At 43.6% G+C, this 20,648-nt stretch overlaps 1 protein-coding gene across 6 annotated transcripts in view; it reads left to right on the top strand.

Annotated features, from left to right (window-relative positions):
• The window catches only part of CDK16 (cyclin dependent kinase 16), a 59,083-nt gene that overhangs the window by 25,232 nt on the left and 13,203 nt on the right, over positions 1–20,648 (top strand). For 4 of the 6 annotated variants that reach the window (XM_088137867.1, XM_088137866.1, XM_088137865.1 and 1 more), the window contains 8 exons: positions 4,435–4,577; positions 7,205–7,345; positions 9,484–9,617; positions 12,137–12,262; positions 12,437–12,493; positions 13,994–14,108; positions 17,160–17,254; positions 18,197–18,259. In XM_088137867.1, coding sequence (XP_087993993.1) covers positions 4,435–4,577; positions 7,205–7,345; positions 9,484–9,617; positions 12,137–12,262; positions 12,437–12,493; positions 13,994–14,108; positions 17,160–17,254; positions 18,197–18,259 — 874 coding nt within the window. The remainder of the gene's footprint in view (positions 1–4,434; positions 4,578–7,204; positions 7,346–9,483; positions 9,618–12,136; positions 12,263–12,436; positions 12,494–13,993; positions 14,109–17,159; positions 17,255–18,196; positions 18,260–20,648) is intronic. The other 2 variants (XM_025163646.2, XM_088137869.1) reach the window with 2 other exon arrangements.

Raw genomic sequence — 20,648 nt, 5'->3', positions numbered from 1 at the left:
ATAAAAAAAAAATCTAAAAAAAATGAGAGTGTTCTATACCAACGTGCAAAGGGATTGTGCTGATAATCCCAAATAAGGGCTTTTTTAAAACTAAGGATGTGCAAAACGTTTCAAATGTGTTGAACTTGAAATGGTTAGAATTCCCTATTTCTTACTCGTAATGTGTGTTCTGAACTCAAATCCGAGGATTGTGAGCTTGAGCCATTTTGAATTTGCAATGTTTTGCACACCCCTTGTAGCGGCAGTTTTAACAATAGGTATACGTATAATGGTACCTCTAGTTATGAACGCCCCTCCTTACGAATTTTTCAAGATACGACCAGCTCCGGCCCCAAAAATTTACCTCAACATGCAAACTCCGCCTCAAGATACGAACCGGATCCGCGGCCATTTGCCCTGCTGCCACGCGGTCGCGGCTTCCTGTGGGCGAGATCGCAGTAGCAAGGAGACGTTCGGTGAGGCTTGTAGTGTGTTTTGTGGCGTTTGGAAGGTTTTTGTGGTGTTTGGAAGGTTTTTGAGGCTTAAAAATAAAATGCATATGTTTCAGAACTGTTTAGCCGTATTTACATTGAACCTTATGGGGGAAATTTACCTTGGGGTGCGACCACATTCGGAGGGCGGATTAGCCGTATTTACATTGAACCTTATGGGGAAATTTGCCTCGCGGTGCGACCAAATTCGGAGGGCGGAATGGATTAACTGTATTTACATTGAACCTTATGGGAAACTTTACCTCGACTTGAGACCAACTTGAGTTGCAACCAGAGTCACGGAACGGATTAAGTTCGTAACTAGAGGTACCACTGTATTTCCTTGCAGTGAGAAGTTTCCCCTGCTGATTGCTACTCAATCAAAGTACAAGTGAGGGCCAGGCTAGTCTGATGGCTACCTAGGCTGCAGTGGAGTATATATTTAAATCTGGTGGGGGGGGTTGCTGTTGCCTGCCTGCGGTAATGAAACATGGGGAGGCAGTTGAATAAATCATTAGCCACTGTACATGGATGATGGGCTGTGCTTGTCTTGTTAGGTTATAGCGTTTTGCAAGTCTGCTGTAGGAAAGACAAATGCACAAGAGTATTAAATGGGTGGTGTATTTGTTCTGTTTACAAGCAGCTGTAGCACTTTGAATGTGCAATAAATGGCCAATACCATGAATGTCACAGCCACTTTGTAGCAAAATATGGCAGTCGGGATTTAAGGCTTTCTGATGTTAGAGTTGTCCAAGTTGTACGTAGCCCACGTTGCAAAGAGGGAGAGCTTATTCCACTTTTGACAAATTGTGGCCTTGAGCAGATCCATTTCCTATGCTTCTTAGCTGGATTTGGATCCCATCTGTGAACTGCATAGCTAGACTGGGCAGTTTCCTTACACGCTACAGTTTTTGTGCTAAATTTAGTCTTCACCATTCATTAGAGAATGCTCAAGAAGTAGATGAGAGCAAGAAATACCTCCACATTCATTTTGTGACCAAATGTGGCTGGTTCAAGCCTCAGATGAAGTCATCCTTCCTTTCTTCAGTATGCCACAGAAGGGGAAGGGAGGGTTTCTGCATGATGCGCAGGGACTCACACCCTTCAAATTATGTGCTTAGCATGAATTATGCTAATTGTATTGTTAGCCACAATGATCCAGGGCAGAACTTTTTCCCAGATGCAAATATGGTGATAAGCATGACATAAAAGCCATCCTAAAAAAGAAAAAAAAGACTTGGTTTTTTTTCTTTTCCTCCCTGACATGTGCAGGAAGTCCATCAAACACATTCCTCTTTGATGTCTGAGAATGGTGGAACCCAAACCTACTGCTGTCAGAAAACCCTTCTCATATCAGTTTGTTTCCTTAGAAACCCTACCATTTGCTACATAAACTCTGTGTACTGCAGAGGGGTTTCTGGAAGTTGCAGATTTGGAGTACCTCTTGGGTCTCACTTGTCTAGGCCCAATTCCACATACAGAAGCTGGCTGGACAACATTCTCCATTGTGCCTGAGGGCAACTGGCTAATTGGGATACAGGGCAGGCCACAAAGTACACAGAGCTGTCTCCTTCCATGCTTCACTACCATTCTGTGTCTCCACCTAGCTCTGCCTTCTGAGGAAGTTGCCTCTCCCTTTTTGTAGGGACAGCCCTGTGTGTCATTCCACGTGAACTGAGACTGCACCTTTGAGGCACACATAGTTTTTTCCTTCATCACTAAATAATTAGCTTTGAGAACAGAGGCTATGGGAAGGGTGGATGGCCATCTATTGATGTTATCCAGTCCCTGGCAGGTATGCCAGGAATCAGTCCTATCCTCAGGCCATTTACTGTTTTATTGTTAGGTCGTTAAGTTCCCTAGTGTGTCCAGATGATGGTTCATAACTGCCTTTGACGTCAGGACATTATCCCCTGGTGTCCAATGGCTTTATCACATTTAAGTTGAGAAATGAAAAAAAAAACCCACATTGCTCATAATTTCTTTTTTGAGGGAAAGATGTGGTGAGATTGCCTCCTGAGCAAGCTCTATTTGGATTTACCTTTCAGGAAGTATATTTGTTCTTCAGTCCGTTCTTCCTCCTTCCATTTAATGATTTCATACTATAAAAACAGATTGCCTGTTGAGTCCTGATTGTAAGGCCATTCCAACTGGGCTTGTTTTGGCTTCCCAAATTCTCTCCTGTTTGGAGGACAGAGTGGCTCTAAAGAATACAAAAGCTAGTTGCCTCTGCATTCTATATTCTCTTTTCTAGATTCTTCACTTCCACTGGATTTGGGTAAAAAGAATGGGGTGCTTAATGGGCAGCACAGTGGGGAATTTCTCAGTTTCATTTGGTTTTGACTGACTTTTCTTGGAGATAGTGAAGGAGAGAATGTTTGGTGTTGAGCAGTGTTACGTTTCTTTACCTGGAAGAGGGACATTGTTTCAGTTTTGTGGAAGCCAGTATAAGTCATGAAACTGAGGAACCTTCATACCTCTCCTCAGCCACTCTCAAAATGAGTAATTATATATTGAAAGTGGATCTAAGTGGATCAGAGAAAGCACAGTGGTCAAAAGTGTGAACACCTAAGGAGAGCCTCTTTGGCCACCAAGAGTAAGCTCTGCTGTTTCTGCTATCCACCTGCTTGTTCATGCAAGATGGGCACCATGAGAAGGAAAAAAAAAGCTGGCTTGTTCCTGGATTTTCACATGTTCTTTTTCTTTTGGAAGACATAATAAGGAATCTGTTAGATCATATCAAAGGCCACTTTGGGAATGTGCTTTGTTCCCACAGTAGGTAACCAAATGCTTCCAGGAACCCCTTAAGTATCACACAAGTTTAATAGTGCTCCCTCCCTTTCCCCCTAGGAACAGGTATTGAGAAACTAGCTTCTGTACTGGAGGTGATATACAGCCACCGTGATTAGTAGCTACTGCCAGTCTTATTTTTTATGGAGCTACCTAATCCCCACTGTAGATAGCTGTACAATGGTGAATTCCATAGTGTCGTTGTGTATTATGTTTGCTGTGCTCTGCCCTAGTTTAATTTTGATAAACAGCATGCTTTTGGTTCTGTGAGCGATTCCCCTGCCATTCTTGCCTGAGCTGACCTACAAAATACAGGAAACAGTAATTTATGTTATTGTTCTTATATCTCCTTAAAAATTAAAACCATATGTTTATTTGTATCACTACGTGGTAATGGTGTTGGGAATTTGCGGTGATTGTGCTGCCGGTGCTTCTGTAGTTTCTGGCAGTGATTGGCTGTCATGCTTCATTATAACAGAAGGACAAATGGCCAGAGATGCTGGTCAAGAGCCTAGAAGGGGGATGAGCAGGTAGATCTGGGGATGGAGGGATAGAAGAAGGATAAGCCCAACTAAAGTGAAACCAGGGAAGCCAAGGAATACAGGTTGTGAACTAGGAAATGGTGGTTGAGACATGAAAAGGGAAGTTCCCCAGATGAGTGAGTAGAAAGGAAAAAAACGTGGAAGACAAATCCGAAACAGGAAAGGATACAGAACAGTCTGTGGCACCTTTGGTCAAGTTCGATGGAGCTGCTGGAACCATAGGTTGCTTATTCTTGAATTATACAGCTTGGGGATCAAGTAGAGTAAGGGATCTCATGTTGGTTTGAAATCACTAGTCAAATCGTTTGACTGTAGCCTTCTAGACGTAGTATATGCAGTCTTGTATAGATGTATTTCATAAAAATATAGTTCAAAAATCATATGACCTATGTGGATAATACGCAAAAGTCTTCAAGAGCTATCCTTGAATTTTGGAAGAACCTTGATGATTTACTTTGGCTTTTTGTCCATTTTAATTGGTGGCATGCATTGGAATTTTTTAGCAGCCACTATTTGGCCAAGAATCTGAGCTGCAGTCTAATGCTGCGTTAGTTTTGCTACATCTGACGTATACCAAATAAAAATGGCCTGTTTAACACACTGGATAATCTTTCCTCACCCCATACCTTCAGCAGTGACTCCAGCCATTTCCCCATCATGGATCGGATGAAGAAGATCAAGAGGCAGCTGTCCATGACGCTGCGTGGGAGCCGAACTGTAGAGAAAAACCTCAACGAACCCATCAATATAGAGGAGAACAACAGCAGCGATAATGGTGAGTTCCCTCCTTGACCACCTGTTGGAGGGAGAACTGATAGCAGATCTTTTTTTTTCTGATTTACTTATCGTAGTTTTAAATTGCTTTTCTTGGCTGTACCTTTACAGAGCAGCATGCAAAATAGCCTTTGATCACATACAAGGGAGAGTCATAGAGTGCTTGGCAAAGCTTCTTTGAGTGCAGGCAGCTTTTATTAATTCAGTTGAAGGATCCAGAATGTTTTTTACTGCTTGTCTAAACTTCTGCACCAAAAGGGCTAGCTCTCGTGCACTGGCAGATGGACCCAGAAGGCTCCCTGGTGTAAATCGCACTGAATAGCCAGATTTACAGTATAAAGATGGGGCTGGTCTTTTAGATAATCGGGTATTTAGTGCTTCAAAACTTAAGACTAGCATTTTGGATTAGGAATGGAAGCTTCTGGGCAGCCAGGAGTTGGCACATAGTTGGAGGAATGTTTTCTGACTTCCTGGCCTTGTTCAAACGCTGGGCAGGGGTTCCTTGTCCTCAATGAAGCTTCTGGGCTGTCTTTGGGTCCTGCAGCAGACTGAGATGAGGAATGGTGTTCAAGTAGTCAAGAATGCATTTTGGAGTGGGGCATCCAGGACAGAATATGGTGGTTGCCCTTTATACTCCAAGTATTCTTGAAAAAGCACACTTCTAATGCTGAAGTTTACACAACATGTATGCACATTCTGTCGCTCACACACACACACACTCATAGGGAAGTGTGATGGCAGTTTATTAAAGCAGATGAGTTGCAAACCTGAATAGCATCCCACAGGATACAGATTGCTTTTTAAAAAGGCTGAAAATTATATTTTTTCAGGCTGATTTTAACCTTTTTTTGCGGGGGGCATATTTTCAGTTTGAAGGATGGGAACTAAAGCAGGAGGCTTCTGGGATGCAACCCCTCATACTCTCACCTTTGACACCCTTACCTGAAAAACAGCTCAATGGCAATTTGGGGGCTGTTTTCAAACGGGCATTGGAGATTTAAGGAGGGGGGATCGGTTTGCTTCCCAGAGGCCTTCCATTCCCACCATTGAATGCCCCCCATCCTTACTTCCAATTCCAAAAGATGGACACCTTCCTGAAGCCCTCTGGAAGATCAGGAGGCAGAATTGTGGCCCCTGACTTCTTGAACATTGCCAGACCTTGACTTAAGTTGGGACTGTTGTGTGTTAAAAAGACACAAATGTGCTCTCTCTCTGTAGAACAGGCATGTCCAGCAGAATGCTTTTCAGAGAGTTTTGGCAACTTCCTCTGCAGACGGCCAGATAATTCTCTGCAACTTGGAGGGCCCTTCTGCTCAGCTCCGAAACCAGTACTGGTTTAGCTACAGAACTGGGCTGCCTAGGCTACAGCAGTGGACAGCCTTGTTAGAGGTGAAGGGGAAGAGGATGCTTCGGCAGGCTTCCGGTTTCTCTCTCACTAGGTGCCAGCCTGGGGTCCCTGTCTTCCCCATCCTAAACTCATGAACAGCAGAAAATAAGGGGGGAGATCTTTTTGTGTTGGATGGATACAGAGCAGGGCTCGGGATAGGAAGCTGTTCTGACTCCCATCCTGAGCATTAGTGCGGGCAAAAGCAGTGAGTGTGACTTAAGCTGTTTCTGTTACACTAAAAGATAGCCAGGCATAGTCCAGGAGAATGGACACCTGGAAATCCACTGTGGACTACTCAACCCATCTTGCCTTTGCTGTGTCAAGGCTAGCTGTGTAACGGTGGGGACTGGAATACTGACCCTTCATTTTTAAGAACACAACTGAGATTCTGAAGAATCTGCTAAACTCATGACAAGCTACACCAGAAGACATATTCTGTGATTTGAGGCAGTGCAGTAAACCATCAGTGCTCACTGCTGCACGGTAAATATTCCAGGCTCAAAATTATTTGGGGGGGATGTTTCCAGTTACCACCACTGTGGGGAGAAGGCTCTCCCACTCAGGTAAGTCCTGTCTCTCCGTTATACCCCCAATCCTGCCTCTCGGCTGAGGGCTCTCTTTTGAGTTTGATTTCCATTCTGCTTTGATTTGTGTTTTGTTTCTCCTTCCTTCCTTCATATTTCTCTTTTTTTCCTGTTCTTTTCGTCTTTCTGTTTTATATTGGCTTCCCTTCCTCTGTGGCGGCCTATACCCCTTCACTCATGTGGTGGCCACTGTCTGCCCCTCCATGCCTTTGGTTTCTCTACTGTGTGCTGTTTGCTCCATCTCTTCTTTTCCTTTCCTCTGACTGGTGCGCCTGTCTTTTCCGTATCGCTCCCTGTGGGATGTGGCTTGGGGTTCCCCCTTCCACTTTACCCTCCCTCTCCCTGTTTATACTCCCCCTTCTTTGTGGTGGGTGGAGACGGATATTCTTCTTCTGGTGCTCCATTTCCTGGGATCCCATCTTCTTTCCCCCTCTGTTGCTGCTACTTCTGCTTCTCACTGGTGTTTCCCTCCTACCACTCCCCTTCTCCCCTTTTGCTGATGTTCTGTTCTTCACTGTCCCCACGCCACGTTCCCCGGCCACCTGTGTCCCCCTCCATTCTTCCTGCACCTCCCATATCCCTCCCTCCCATCTGTCTGTCTGTCTGTCTGTGGGCTTTCCTCCTCTCCTCTCCTCCCCTCCCTCTCCTGCCCCCCAGGCCCCACAGTGAAGAGTGTGCGTCCCAGCACCTCCCGCAGCGTTCACGCCTTCCTGCACCACTACGCAGGCTCCTTCCGCAGGCCCCGTCTGGCCGTCAGCCGCAGCCTGAGCTCTCACCTCGGCCGCACCGCCCGATTAGGTGACTATCGCACCTCCCACTGTGCTGCCAGTAAGGGCTCCCCATTGTGGGTTGAGGCCACAAGCCAGGCCAGTCTGGCTTCAAGAGAGGCTTTTTGGAGTCCCAGTTTATATCTTGTTTATACACGTGAGCCTCTTGTGTCAAACTGAGCTACGTCAAAGCTAGGAATTCCTTGAGCAAGGAGTCTGGGGAACCCAGAGTCTTGCATTTCTGCTCCAGGAGGAAGTTGGTAAGGAAGCTGGAGTCTCAAATTTCTGGGTTTTGCTTGGAGAGAAATTAACTTTGGTCTTATCCAGTGCATCAGTCTGAATCTGCGCTTAATTCTGGCTGGTCTCACTCACCATGCTAATGTGTAATATGATTTGTTAGCCCAATATGTGGAACTCTTATTACAGCAAGTGTTATATGTAAAGCTAAATGTGGCTTTTTCAGGAACTATGGTACAAAATCCTGGCTTAGCATGATGTGTGAACCCGGCCTTTATGTCACTTTTACTTTTTTATTAATTCTTTTTCCTGGGCTATTCTAAGTGCCCTCCACGTGTCCAGCTTGTGCGAGGCACATTCTCTGCTATGGGATGGTTTTGAGCAGAAATTGAGTAGTGCAATCTTCTGTGAGGTATGAAAGATTGAGGTGCTTTAGCAATAAAGTGGGAATCCCTTAATAAGACCACCCTGGCATGGTGGAAAACCCACACGTTCCCATTACTTACTGATGGTGCATCTAGCTGTCATACTCCCCTTGCTAAGATTAAGGCCTCCAGGAAGACTGTTTCCCATATCAGAATTGGATTGGAATGTGAGGGAAGAATCTGGCTTGAAATCCAGAATAGCTTGTGCTAATTGGTGCTCTCTAGTTGAGTAGTTGGACTAGTGGCCTTACTCAATATAAACTGATTTCCTGTCCTTCTAAATCAGCCCTTTCCAACCAGGTAGCTTCCAGAGATGTTGAACTACAATTTAATTTAATTTATTGGGTTTTGAGGCTACCTGACTGAAAAGACTCTGTTCGGCTTACAACATATAACAGTGGCTATGGAGGCTGGGAACTTTGGGAGTTACACCTGCACCTGGAAAGCATTAGGCCAGAAAAGATTGTTTTGGGTTCCTGAGAATATCTCTGACATGAACTCAACGTATACCTATCTTAAAAGATACTGAAGCAGATCTTAAAGTTCATGTTGCCTTGAAAAAGATACACAGAATCAGAGAGCCAATGTGATCTCATTCTCAGAGCAACTTTCCCAAATCTGGTGCTCTCTAGATGTGCTGGACTATACTTTCTGGTGCCCAGTCCTGGCTGGGGAGGATGGATGATACTATCATATCTTGAGGGCATCATGTTGAGGAAGGCTGGCCCAAAGTGTTACATACTTTGATTGTTACATTCTTAAATATTATACTGGACATTTAGGGGACTTTTTGTATGAGATGATGGTACCAACATAATTATAAGTAACGTAACTAATCAATCCACGTTAGTGGCAGTGGTTATTAAATTAGGGGATAAAATGGTGAGGGAGATCAGGACATTCCCATTTTCTGATCTTAGGTTGGGTATACCCGTACAGCTGAGTAAGACAGCTGAGTAAAATGCAGAACTTAAGATCCTGCTAATAAAGAACAACTGCATGGAAGAGGGAAGGTTTAACAAAGGCTCTTACATGTTGTGGTAGCTTTTTATTTGCAGGGAAGCCCTTTAAATTGTGATCAGTCTAAAGTAGTGAAGTCCAGTCTACCATCTCAGTCTGCTCCATGTCTAGACCTAGTCTTAGTCCTCTTTGGGGAGGCACTCCTGGTGGCAGCACGTCTAAACCTTCTGGAGAATTGGAATTGAGATTGCCAAGAAGAAAATTCAGTGCTGCAATTGCTCTATGCAACATTCATAAAATGGTTTCAAACTGAAGGAAGCTTGACAGCAGCCATCTCCCAACTAGTGCTCACTGATTGTAATGGGACTGCAATTCTCAGAATTTTCAGTAAGCATAGCCAGTGGCCTGGGAATGGTGGGAATTTTAGTTCTAACACATTGGGCTGATCCATTGCTTCCTTCCACAGCCCAGCTTTAAAAATATTAGAGGGAGTTGGGTGAGTTCTCTCTGCCCACTGTGTCTTCATCTGCATTTCTCCTTGGTGCAGAAATTGTTCATGAAGACCTCAAGATGGGTTCAGATGGTGAAAGTGATCAGGCATCAGGAACATCATCAGATGAGGTGCAGTCTCCAGTCCGAGTGCGCATGCGGAACAACCCAACACGCAAGATCTCCACTGAGGTATGTGGGTGCTGGCTAGTAATGATGGAGGACAGCTGAAGGTGGGAACAAAGATATCTTCGTCTCCCTTTATAATGGGCTGTTTTTGTGTGGAGAGATGTGAAAGGAATAAAGAAAAATGTCTTGTTTCTCAGGTTACATTCTCCTTCCTTTACTCCCCAAAGTTAACTTCACTGGTTAGGGAATGCAAAGTCTACCCCAAGTAACCTCAGATAAAGTAAGACAAACATTTGATAATGCATGGATTTTGCACAGACTTTCTAGCCAGCTTTGCACTGCATGCTAGACTAAATTAAACTGGAGCTGATTTGTTAGTTCATAACATAGTTTATTTGTGTTATGTGAATACAAAAAACTGTTGTTAACCCAGATACAGGGTTTAACATACTGTGAGCCTAACCACTCAGTACTTGATCCTTCCTTGTGACTTCTTTGAATTCTCATATATGGGTTTGTGAGATAGCACAGGAAGCCTCTACCAATATTTCTGAATCACCCCCAAATGTCCTGAAGAATCCAAAGGTTACTGATGCTCTTCTTAGGACATACCTATACTTTTCCTGACTAATCCCTCCATCTAGGGAATCCTGCAGGATGAATGGTACATCAAAATAAGCTCTTGGAAGGCATCAGTACTGCAGGCCTTAGCTGGGGGGCGGGGGGGGGGGTGTCCTGAATATGGTGGTTGAGGCCACAGCTGCAATGCTACAATGTGAGAGGACCTCATAGAGATGGATAGCACTGGGATTTTTGTACATGTTTTGTTTTTAAGGTATAGATAAGTTAAATAAGCCAAGCCTATCTAAAGCCTTTTGTTTTTGAGGTGTGTTAAGCCTATTCTGAGACCCAGTTTGGTGTAAGGGTTAAGGCAACTGGCTAGAAACTGGGAGACTCTGAGTTTTACTCCTTCTTGGGCACAAAGCCAGCAGGATGACCTTGGGCCAGTCACCCTCTCTCAGCTTTAGGACGAAGGCAAGGGCAAACCACTTCCAAAAAAACTTGCCAAGAAAACTGCAGGGACTAGTCCAGGGCAGTCACCAGGAGTTGAAGACTGACTCAAGGACAGGAAAAAAAACACCTTATTCCAAATGCTTTTCTCCCCCCCCCTTTTTTTTTTGGACAAATGGCAGGAAATTGCAGCTGTGTGATTAGTGATTTGTCACTGAATTTGATGGTGTAATCTCCAGGGGACCTTAAAAAAAAGTTCATAGATGTGTGTGTAGCCCAGTGTCAGACCCCTGGTAGCTACCTGAACTGAAAGTGATTCTCCTCCCCATCCCCCAAGTACAAATCTTACAGAGTGTTCCTTAACAAAATTTTGTAGGATGAAAGTAGGCAAGAATTCATGCAAGTGAAATACAGGTAGTCCTCAGGTTACAATAGCAGTTGGAACTGGAATTGCTGTCGCTAAGTGGTGCGGTCGTAAAGCGCAACAGGTGACCACTTCGTTTAGTGATGGCAGTACCAGCAGTCCCACTTGCTGTCATTAACCAAGGATTGGGCTGGTCATTAAGCAAGGATCTCACGTGACTGTGACTTCCTGCTAGCTTCCCCATTGACTTTGCTTGTGGGAAGCAGGCAGGAAATGTCGGAAGTTACGATCATGTGACTGTGGCTTGCTGCAACATCGTAATTGCAAGCCAGTTGCTGAACACCTGGATCGCAATTGCAGGGATGCTGCGATGGTTGGAACTCCAAGGACTGGTCGTAACGGCCACTTGTTCAGCCCCATCTTAAGTTTGAACAGTCACTGAATGAGTGGTCATAACCCAAGGAACACCTGTATTTTCAGTTTAGAACCAATGTGTACCTTAGGAGGTGGACTCTCTTGAGTTGTCGCTTCACAGTGGCCTGGAGAGAAAGTGGGTCTCTTCTCTGATAAAGGGGGAGGCTGCAGCAGTGTGGGTGGTTTTCACAGAGGTTGCTTGATCCTTCTCAATTGGACTGCGAGCTCTTATACTACAGTAGTGTTTCTCAGCCTTGGAATTTTAAGATGTGTGGACGTCAACTTCCACAATTTCCCAGCCAGCATGCTTAAAGTTCTTAAAGTTCCCAAGGTTGGGAAACATTGCACTAGAAGCATGGGTTGCCCATTCTAGTTTACAAGCTTTATCCCTCAATAGTTGTAGTAAATTCAGTCTTGTATTTAAGTATGCCTGATCATCAGTGGTGTCTACAAATTCCACACTGGTGAATAATGGGAAGAAGAAAGAAAAAGAGAGTCCCCATCCTTTTTTCGTGAGCTTGCTTAGATTCCATACTGGTTAAAGAAGAGACTTTGTTTTTTGTATCAGACTGGTGCAGGAGAAACTGCAGACTCTTCTCCAATCAGTCTGCTGTACTTTAGCCTGCACATTTTCTTTTATTGTCTGTCCGTCCGTCCGTCCGTCCATCCGTCCATCCATCCATCCATCCATCCATCCATCCATCCATCCATCCATCCATCCATCCATCCATCCAGGCTTCTAACTTTTGGAGGATTTAAGAAAAAAGCTGACCCATTTTTCCTTGCTTCCCAGGACATTAACAAGCGCCTGTCACTCCCCGCTGACATCCGTCTGCCTGAAGGCTACCTGGAGAAACTGACCCTCAACAGTCCTCTCTTTGACAAGCCATTGAGCAGGCGGTTACGCAGAGTCTCTTTGGTAAATAGGAACGTCCCTCTCTCCCTTCTGCTTCTGGGTGTTCCCCCTTCACTGGAGCTGGAACGGTGCTAAGTACTGCAGGCCAGCAACTGCTGCCCTTGCTGGCTCCCTAAGCACCCCAGACTGAAAAGAGCAGATCCATCACACTTTGTTCCTTGGTCCTTTTTCATTTAGTCGGAGATTGGCTTTGGGAAGCTGGAGACATATGTGAAGTTGGACAAATTGGGAGAGGTGAGTGTTGTGAACTGGCCTTTTTCAGCCTGGCCAAAAGTAAGAACTCAGGGCTCGATTTTAGATCACTTGAAAAATGGTGGTTCTCAGGGTTATTTTATTTTAAACACACACTGAGGTTTAGTCTATCAGGGCTCAGGGTGGCTTCAGCTCCCATCTTTTTATCCTCACGTTTAGTCTTGGATCTTGCTGGCTTTTTAATGGTGGAGAACAGAATTTCACAGTGGGTTGTGCTCTCACCCTCTCTAATAGACAGGACAAATTTTTTAAACATTTACTCTGGGATGAAGGCCCACCTCCCAGGCTTCAATACTCTTCCATGCTCTGATTTTGGATACGGCTTCTAGCTGAACTATTATTTTCATCATGCTGGTATAGTCCATGAGCAAATTGTTCGGCCTATTTAATCTATTTGATCGTTTATTCTAATACCATTTCTAGTTCCATCTTGGTAGCCACCTTCAGAGCTTGATTTGCCTAGGAGAGTCAACGTAGTCAGAGCCCTGTATTTGGAAGTCCTTGAATAGAGAACCTTCCCTTCCCTTCCCTTCCCTTCCCTTCCCTTCCCTTCCCTTCCCTTCCCTTCCCTTCCCTTCCCTTCCCTTCCCTTCCCTTCCCTTCCTTCCTTCCCTTCCCTTCCCTTCCCTTCCCTTCCCTTCCCTTCCCTTCCCTTCCCTTCCCTTCCCTTCCCTTCCCTTCCCTTCCCTTCCCTTAGAATACATTTGGAATCCTGTATTTCCCAGCTAATATCCAGGGCTCCAGTTTTACCCCATTTCAACTTTAACTGAGTGTCTGTCTAATGGCTTATTAATGACCCACTTTAGGATAAATAAGAAAAGCATTAACTACACTAAAGTTTATAAAGTCAGGAACAAAATATTCCCATCTACTCCAGGTCAGAGAATCTCCTGCCCTAATAAAACCAGACTGGTTATAGGTATCTTTCTGCTAGTATATGCACCTAGTGCCATGTGTAATTTACTGTTTTCCAAACAAGCTCGGGAAGGGCTTGGAGGCCCAAGTATTGTACTCACATACTTGCTGCAAATTGGGCTTAGTTACCACTGTGGCTGCCAAGAGTATAAATGTTATTGCCCTTAGTGAAATGGTAGCAAAGAAATTTGGTGAACAGTAGATAAAGAAAAGATTGTTCTCATTGAGATGACAAATTTGTCTGATCGATACAACTTCAGACATAGTTTTTCTATTTTAGGGAAGTTTAGGCCTGGGAAGATAGGAATTTTTAGGAGAAGGAGCATCAGGGTGTGATGTGGATGAGAAAAGGGAGTGAGAGACAATGAAAGAAGGCTCACATTGAAAGAATTCTCAGGATGAAGCTGCGGTTTTGTATCCCAGGCTTGGGGTGAAATGCTTTCTCTGGGCTGGAATATGACTAAAAGAGAACTGAGGGATGATCTAGTGCATGTAGGGAAGTTGGATAGGGAGGAAAGTTGACAGGATGTTGGGCTATTAGCTTAAATTGTGCCTCTTCTACATCAGGGAACTTATGCCACTGTCTACAAGGGAAAGAGTAAACTCACTGACAACCTGGTGGCCTTGAAGGAGATCCGTCTGGAACATGAAGAGGGCGCCCCTTGCACAGCTATTCGGGAAGGTATAGGACTACCTGTAGCCCCTTTTTCCAGGGCTTTGAAAGCACTCTTGTACTCTCTGTCTGTTAATGGAAATTGTGGGAAGGTATTTGCTGCTGTTAGATATTTGAAAGAAAAGAACCGTGTTTTGAAATCATGTTTCAGTTTGCTTGATATGGAATTGCATCGCTTGTAAGCTGCCTTGAGAACTCCATGCATCTATAAAGTAATAGCAGGTTACAAGAATCTATAGACTCTGAAAGCCAAGAACAGTATAGCGGTTATATGAGCCAAACAGCCATAACTGTACACAGAGGAGTCCTTTACTACACGCTTAGTTCAGGCTTTCCTAATCCTGTATTCTTCAGATATGGTCATGCTGGCGTGGATTTCTGGGCATTAGAGATCAATACATATAGAGAGCATTAAATTGGGGAAGGCTACTGTAGATGGGCGCTGAGATTGTAATAAAAATTTCAGAGTAAAAAGTGCAGTGGAATTCACTCTAGGCAGTGAAGCTCTGGATGAGTCAGATGTGCAGATAGAGAGAGATCTACAAGTGACATTTTCATCCTTCCATCTACGAACTACAAGGGCTGAATGAAAAGTGATGAGTGTTATGACTTGCCAGCTGATGGCAGTACTGATGTACTAGAAGTTTTGATGTGTCTGTTCCTTCACTTCAATTGGTGGGAAGTTGCTGTGAGGAAAGGTTGGGTTGCTATTGTTCATGAAATGGAAGCCTGCAGTGAGTACTTGACAATGCACGTTAAACAATATGCTGTAATTATTCTTTTGACTGCTAAAGGAGTCCCTGCAAATGAAATTCACTGCTGAATGCAGGTTGTTTATGGTGATGAATGCATTGACATGAATATTGTGTGTTGCTGGGCTAAAGAATGTAAAGCTAGTGAACTGGGAAATGCTGATTTGTGTGATCAAGAACAAAGCAGACCTGTGACAACAACCAACCAAGTTTCACATCAGAAAAGTTGAACTGATTAAGGACAATTGGCAGATTACTCAAAGGGAAATTTCAGTCAAGCTTGGCATTCATGGGAACATGTGGGTCACCTGATTAATGTTCTTCAGTATTGGAAGATTTGTACAAGATGGATTCCTTGCATGCTGATGGCAGAGAGGAAATCTTCAGGAATTGAAATTTGATAGCAATTCTATATGCACAAAGGTGGAAAGATTCGACATTACTCACCATGGAGGAATGACTGGTGAAATTGACAGAACTTGCTGAGATGGACAGGCTGATTCTTTGATTAGATAAAGGACAATATCTACATTTATTGGTGACTGGAAACGATTTATGGTTTTGATGTTATGACAGGATAGATTATAGAAAGAATCGTGACGTAACTTTAGAGAAAGTGGTTAAAATATAATTGTACCTATAACTGCTGTGAAGAGTATCAGAAGCCATTTCTTTATACTTATATATCTTTCTTTATATCTTTCTCTTTTTTCTACTTCTACTTTTTTTCTTATTGCACTTTTAGCTTTTTCTATTATTTCCTTCTTTTTTGTTTTCTCTGTTCTATTTTAGTTTGTATTCTTATTATTGCTGTTAAAACATACATACATACATACAATATATATATATGTGTGTGTGTGTGTGAAATTTGCTAGCAATTGTTGTCACACAGTGAGAATGAAGGTGAGGAATTTCTTCACAGCATCATGATAACTGATGAAACATGGGCTCATCATTATGACCCAGAAATGAAGCATCAGTCCATGGAATATCATCGCACAGTTTCATCTGTGGAAAAAAAAGTTCAAATCCAGGCTTCGGCAGGAAAATTCATGGTTCCAGGGTTTTTTGGGATGGAGATGGCAGTATTCCCATTCATTTTCTTGAACCTGGCGCCATTATCAATTCAGAGTGCTACATTGCAACACTCAGAACTTTGAAACATAATTAAGGAGAGTTCAAAAGCACAAGAAGGAAAGTTTGCAGCAGTAAGATAGCACTAGACCTCACACTTCAAGAGCCACCCAAGAGACAATTTACTAAGTTGGATCTCAATGTGTTACCCCCATCTGCCATACAGTAAGACTTGGTGCCATACAGCTTCCACCTTTCCTCAAATTAAAGGGATATCTTTGTGAGCATCTGACTCACAAAGGTGGAAAGGATTGTCAGACAAAGTATGGGTATTCTTTAAGAAGCTTGTCCATCATTGGCAGAAATGTGTAGCAAATGGTTGGGATTATGTAAACTCAGGTAACAAAAGAGTTTATTTCAAGGATCATTTTCCTGTTTCATTTATAAAATAAATGAATAGGGATATTTTAACTAAAGCTATAGAGACGGAGCATTACTTTTCCTTCAGCACTTGTATATTTAGGATTAAGCTGCAGTCTTCCTGCCAATGTGCAAGAGAAGTATTTGCAGGCTGTCAGCAGGACCCTGGATTTTCAAAAGATGCTAGCATAATTAAGGCAGACGTCACCAGCCTTAAACAGGACAACTGATTCTCAAACTATTAAAAAGACAAAGTGCCTAGGCATGCAGTCCTGTGGAGAAATGAAAGAGCAGAGAAGCAATCCAGTGGGCCCACTGTTCAGCAAGCGCACTGGCCGAGCTTCAGTAGATGGACGCACCCCTTCCATCTTGACATTCTTGCCCAAGCTCCTCCAATCTCAGTGGCCCTGTAAAACAGTTTATGAAGAGGGACCCCCCTCCATTTGTATCTGCATGAGAAGGAGGAAGAAAGGACATTATGATAGCAGAGAGACAGAAGTGCCAACATGTAAAAGCACTTCTGCATTTATACCCAGTTCAGCGCTGGGCTGCAGTTCCGCTCCTCTACGCAGAGAAAAGTTGGTCTCTAATTTTCCCATAATTGAATTCTAGGCTAGAACACTTAACTTTACAGAAACACAACAGATAGCTCCTTGGCATGCTTTGGGCTCACAGGAACATTGAATTGTCTTATTTTATAATAAGCACAAGTAATTCTCTCAAAGCCACAGGTTTGGAAATGATTGCATTAGACTGTTAGAAGTGTTTGTGATGCAGATCTCGTGTCCCCCATCCTTCTTTCTCTCTCTTCCAGTTTCACTTCTAAAGGATTTGAAACATGCCAATATAGTGACCCTGCATGATATCATCCATACAGAGAAATCCCTGACTCTTGTCTTCGAGTATTTAGTAAGTATATGGAGGAGGGGAGGGAATGCAATACATTGGAATACGACTTTATGTGTAAAAATCCAGTTCTCAGTAAGATTCAAAAAATTAAGATCACCCTTCACCACCTTTCCTAATATACAAGCTGGTTTGAAAAATGATGCTGCTTAAGCTACAGGCAATTGTGATGTTCTCCTGAAGACTCCTGGGAATTGTAGTTTTCAAGTGCTCTTAAGAGAATTCTCTCCACCTTTTTAGAACAGCCAGTTCAGCAGCAAGTTTTGTAGCTTGGGTGGAACCTATGGTAGTTCTCAAAGATTAAGTTCCAAAAGCTTAATAAATGTCACAATAACTCCTCCTCCTAAGAATGCAAAGTGCTTCATATATTTGACTTCTGTACTAAATAAAACGTATGCTGCAGATCTCTATTGTTACTTTCCTACTTCACATGGGAAGTTTCTGGGGCTGAAAGATAAGTGGCTTGTAATGCCTTCTGGTTAATGCTTCCTGGTGGAGCTATGAATAAAGAATTGAACGAGGGACTGGCTTCCATCAGTCTTCTCCTATTCTTCAATTTTCCTAATTCCTAAGCTATAGGGGGATCACCATAGGGCCCAATCAAGCTTGTTCCTCTCAATGCATATGCCTTCATTAAGCTGAGTCAGCATGGGAACCAGCCAGTATGGGGCATCTCTCTCTCACTCCAGTTCAGGCTATTCAGGCTGGAATACCGTTGAGGCAGAGGTGAATGCTTGGGGTTCTACCGGTTCTCAGATTGCTGTGTTGGTCCATTATATCTTGGGAAGAGTGAGAGCAACATGCAGTGCCTCTTCCAGCTGTAAAGCTATGTCTGCCAGTCTGTGTTTACTCAGCATTAAGACCCTCTGATTTAATTGTCTAGCAATATGTCTTGTTGAAACACTAAATGTGCCAGAGATAAGATCCTATCCTTTTCTTCCTCAGGATAAAGACCTCAAACAGTATCTAGATGATTGTGGGAACGTAATAAATATGCACAATGTGAAGGTAAGGGTTAATTCCCATCTTAGTACGGCTGATCCTTTCCTTTCAGCAATTGCTTCAGCTTCTTGAGTGATAGCAGAATTGCTGACAGTGCCAGCAAAGGCTCAGATTAACTGCAGATTCCAGTGGGGGATCTGATATGTTTTCTTGTAGTGGAGGAGAGTATTCTTAGTTGGCTTCCTCCTTCCACTCCTTTCAACAGGCAGTACTGTGAATTTCTTGCTCTCCCTATAGGGGGAGAGAGCAACCTCCAGGCTGGTTTTCTGGTCCTTCCTTCTCCACTTCTCAAGGAGCTCTTGCTGGATTATTCAGGTGTCCTACTCAAGAGCTAAGATCACTTACCTCAGGGCTCTGCCCTATGCCTGGCTATTTTTGCAGGAGGGTTGACCACGCGCTCCATTTGCAACTAACATCCATGGGAGCACCTGTGTCAACTGATATAGGTGCACAATTTTTTTCAGGGCATGAGGTATGCTCTCACTCCTCCCGAGGACTATAGTGGATGGAACCTGGGGTGAAGACCGCTGATTCCCCACTATGGATGATTGGGGGGGGGGTCCTCCCTCCACCTGGAATGTGAAGTTGGATTTTAGGCACGTAATCATCATAGAATTCTTTGCGCCTCTCATTCTGTCCACTCCCTGGATTCTGAAGTTCAAGTCACACTCCCCTGAGAAAGTTTACCTCATAGTTGTATCCCTGATGATTGGAAGAGAAATCAGGAACTTCATCTTGCTCAGCTGCCTCCATTTCCTATGGGTAACCTGGTGTGCAGGAGCTGCTGCCTTAAGCAGCAGTTGTGTCACAAGTAGTCCCAGTCTTCCTCAGGGTCTTCTCCCTCTTTGCTTAATCCAAGGCACCTGGGAAAAACTGCAAACTGGGCCTCACCCAGAAGAGTGAGAGGAGATGGTAGAATGTCTTGCTGCCTCAAGTGAATCAGTTCCGTTCTTTCCCTTTGATAGGGAGGCTGAAGAGGACAAGAAAATTAGAGCCTTTTCAGAGCCTTTTTTCTCACATGGATTTCTCACTTTTGACTAAGAAAGTCAGTAAGAGGCTAATTTCTAACCGCCTCCCAGTAACTGGCCAATCTGGTCATGAAAACCAAATGAGCTTTCACTCAAAATTGGTGACCGATAGTGGCCAGATACCCCTATCTTTCTCTCTTTCTGCATGGAATCTTTAAAGGTTCCTTTAGTAGTTGCTCCAGTGACCCATTGGTTTCAGGCATGATGCTGGATAAAACTTCCATTATCCTAATAGAATATGCAACAATGTTCTTCTTAAATGTGATCAGATGTCTTGACATAAAGACAGCCAGTGCTATCTCTCAATTGCTATGGCCTCTGTTCTTTAGCCTAAGCAGTTTCTGCTACCTTCTTTGGATTTAGTTGCAATATGCCAGGGGGTTAGTTACCTGGGCAGTAAAGCTGCCTTCATAGCAGATTTCAGCCTCAACATACTATAATTCTCAACCAAGACCATGCCATGAGATGTGGTCATTTGCAAGTTAACATATTGGAATGTAGATACTAAGAAGAATGTAGATACTGTTCTTACCCCTAGGAGCTTTAAAGGTTGCAGGTCATTGGAGGATTCCTTAGATGAAGTCCTGGTGGAACCTAAGGAAAAAATGATGGCTCTCTGGTCTCATCTAGGTGAGACATTAGTGAAAGTCCCAGAGACAGACTCATTCTTTTTGTCCCTTCTTGGATCAGTTTGGAGTCTGGACTCTCATATAGCTGAAACAACCTTCCCATTTTCATTTCAGAGGATCTGCTGTTCACATCTTTGCAAAGGGGATCACAAATAGCAGTGATAACAAGAATTTACCAGTAAAAGACAGGCATCATTGGTTCACTGAACATCAGACTCTTGAGTGCTTTGCACATGCAGCAAAGATATTCTGTGTGATTTTTTCATTTCTTTCCTCAGGTTCTGAAATCAGGAGGACTGTCACTGTGGGCGATAGATCCTTTCCTGGCCATCAAGGCCATTGAACCATTTCCACCTGCTGAAAGATCCTCAGGTGCTACTATATAATTGGTGGTTCCCAGGAAGAAGAGATGAGGAGAGCCATACTAGATTTGAAGTGGGTGAATCAGCACATAGAATAATGCAGACGTTGTATGGAGTCATTAGATTCCATCATGGAGTGTCTCTTAAGCTGAAACATTCTGGCCTCCCTGGATCTTCAGGAGGCCTATCTGCATATTTTGATTCACCCCTTTCACCACCAGTTCCTCCGGTTAAAATGTTTGGAGAACTGTTTTCAATACAATATTTTCTCCTTCAGCTTGATGTTAGTTCCTAGAATATTCACTGTTTGCATTAGTGATGTTTCTGTGGAATTGGGAAATTCATGTTTACCTCTACCTAGATGGTTTTCTTATGA

This window comes from Python bivittatus, unplaced genomic scaffold (assembly GCF_059951505.1).
Source record: "Python bivittatus isolate LINGU-HERP-01145 unplaced genomic scaffold, Pbiv_v1 ctg000220_np1212, whole genome shotgun sequence".
Lineage (NCBI taxonomy): Eukaryota > Metazoa > Chordata > Lepidosauria > Squamata > Pythonidae > Python > Python bivittatus.
The sequence above is the reverse complement of the archived record's forward strand: the minus strand, read 5'-3'. Positions and strand labels throughout refer to the sequence as shown.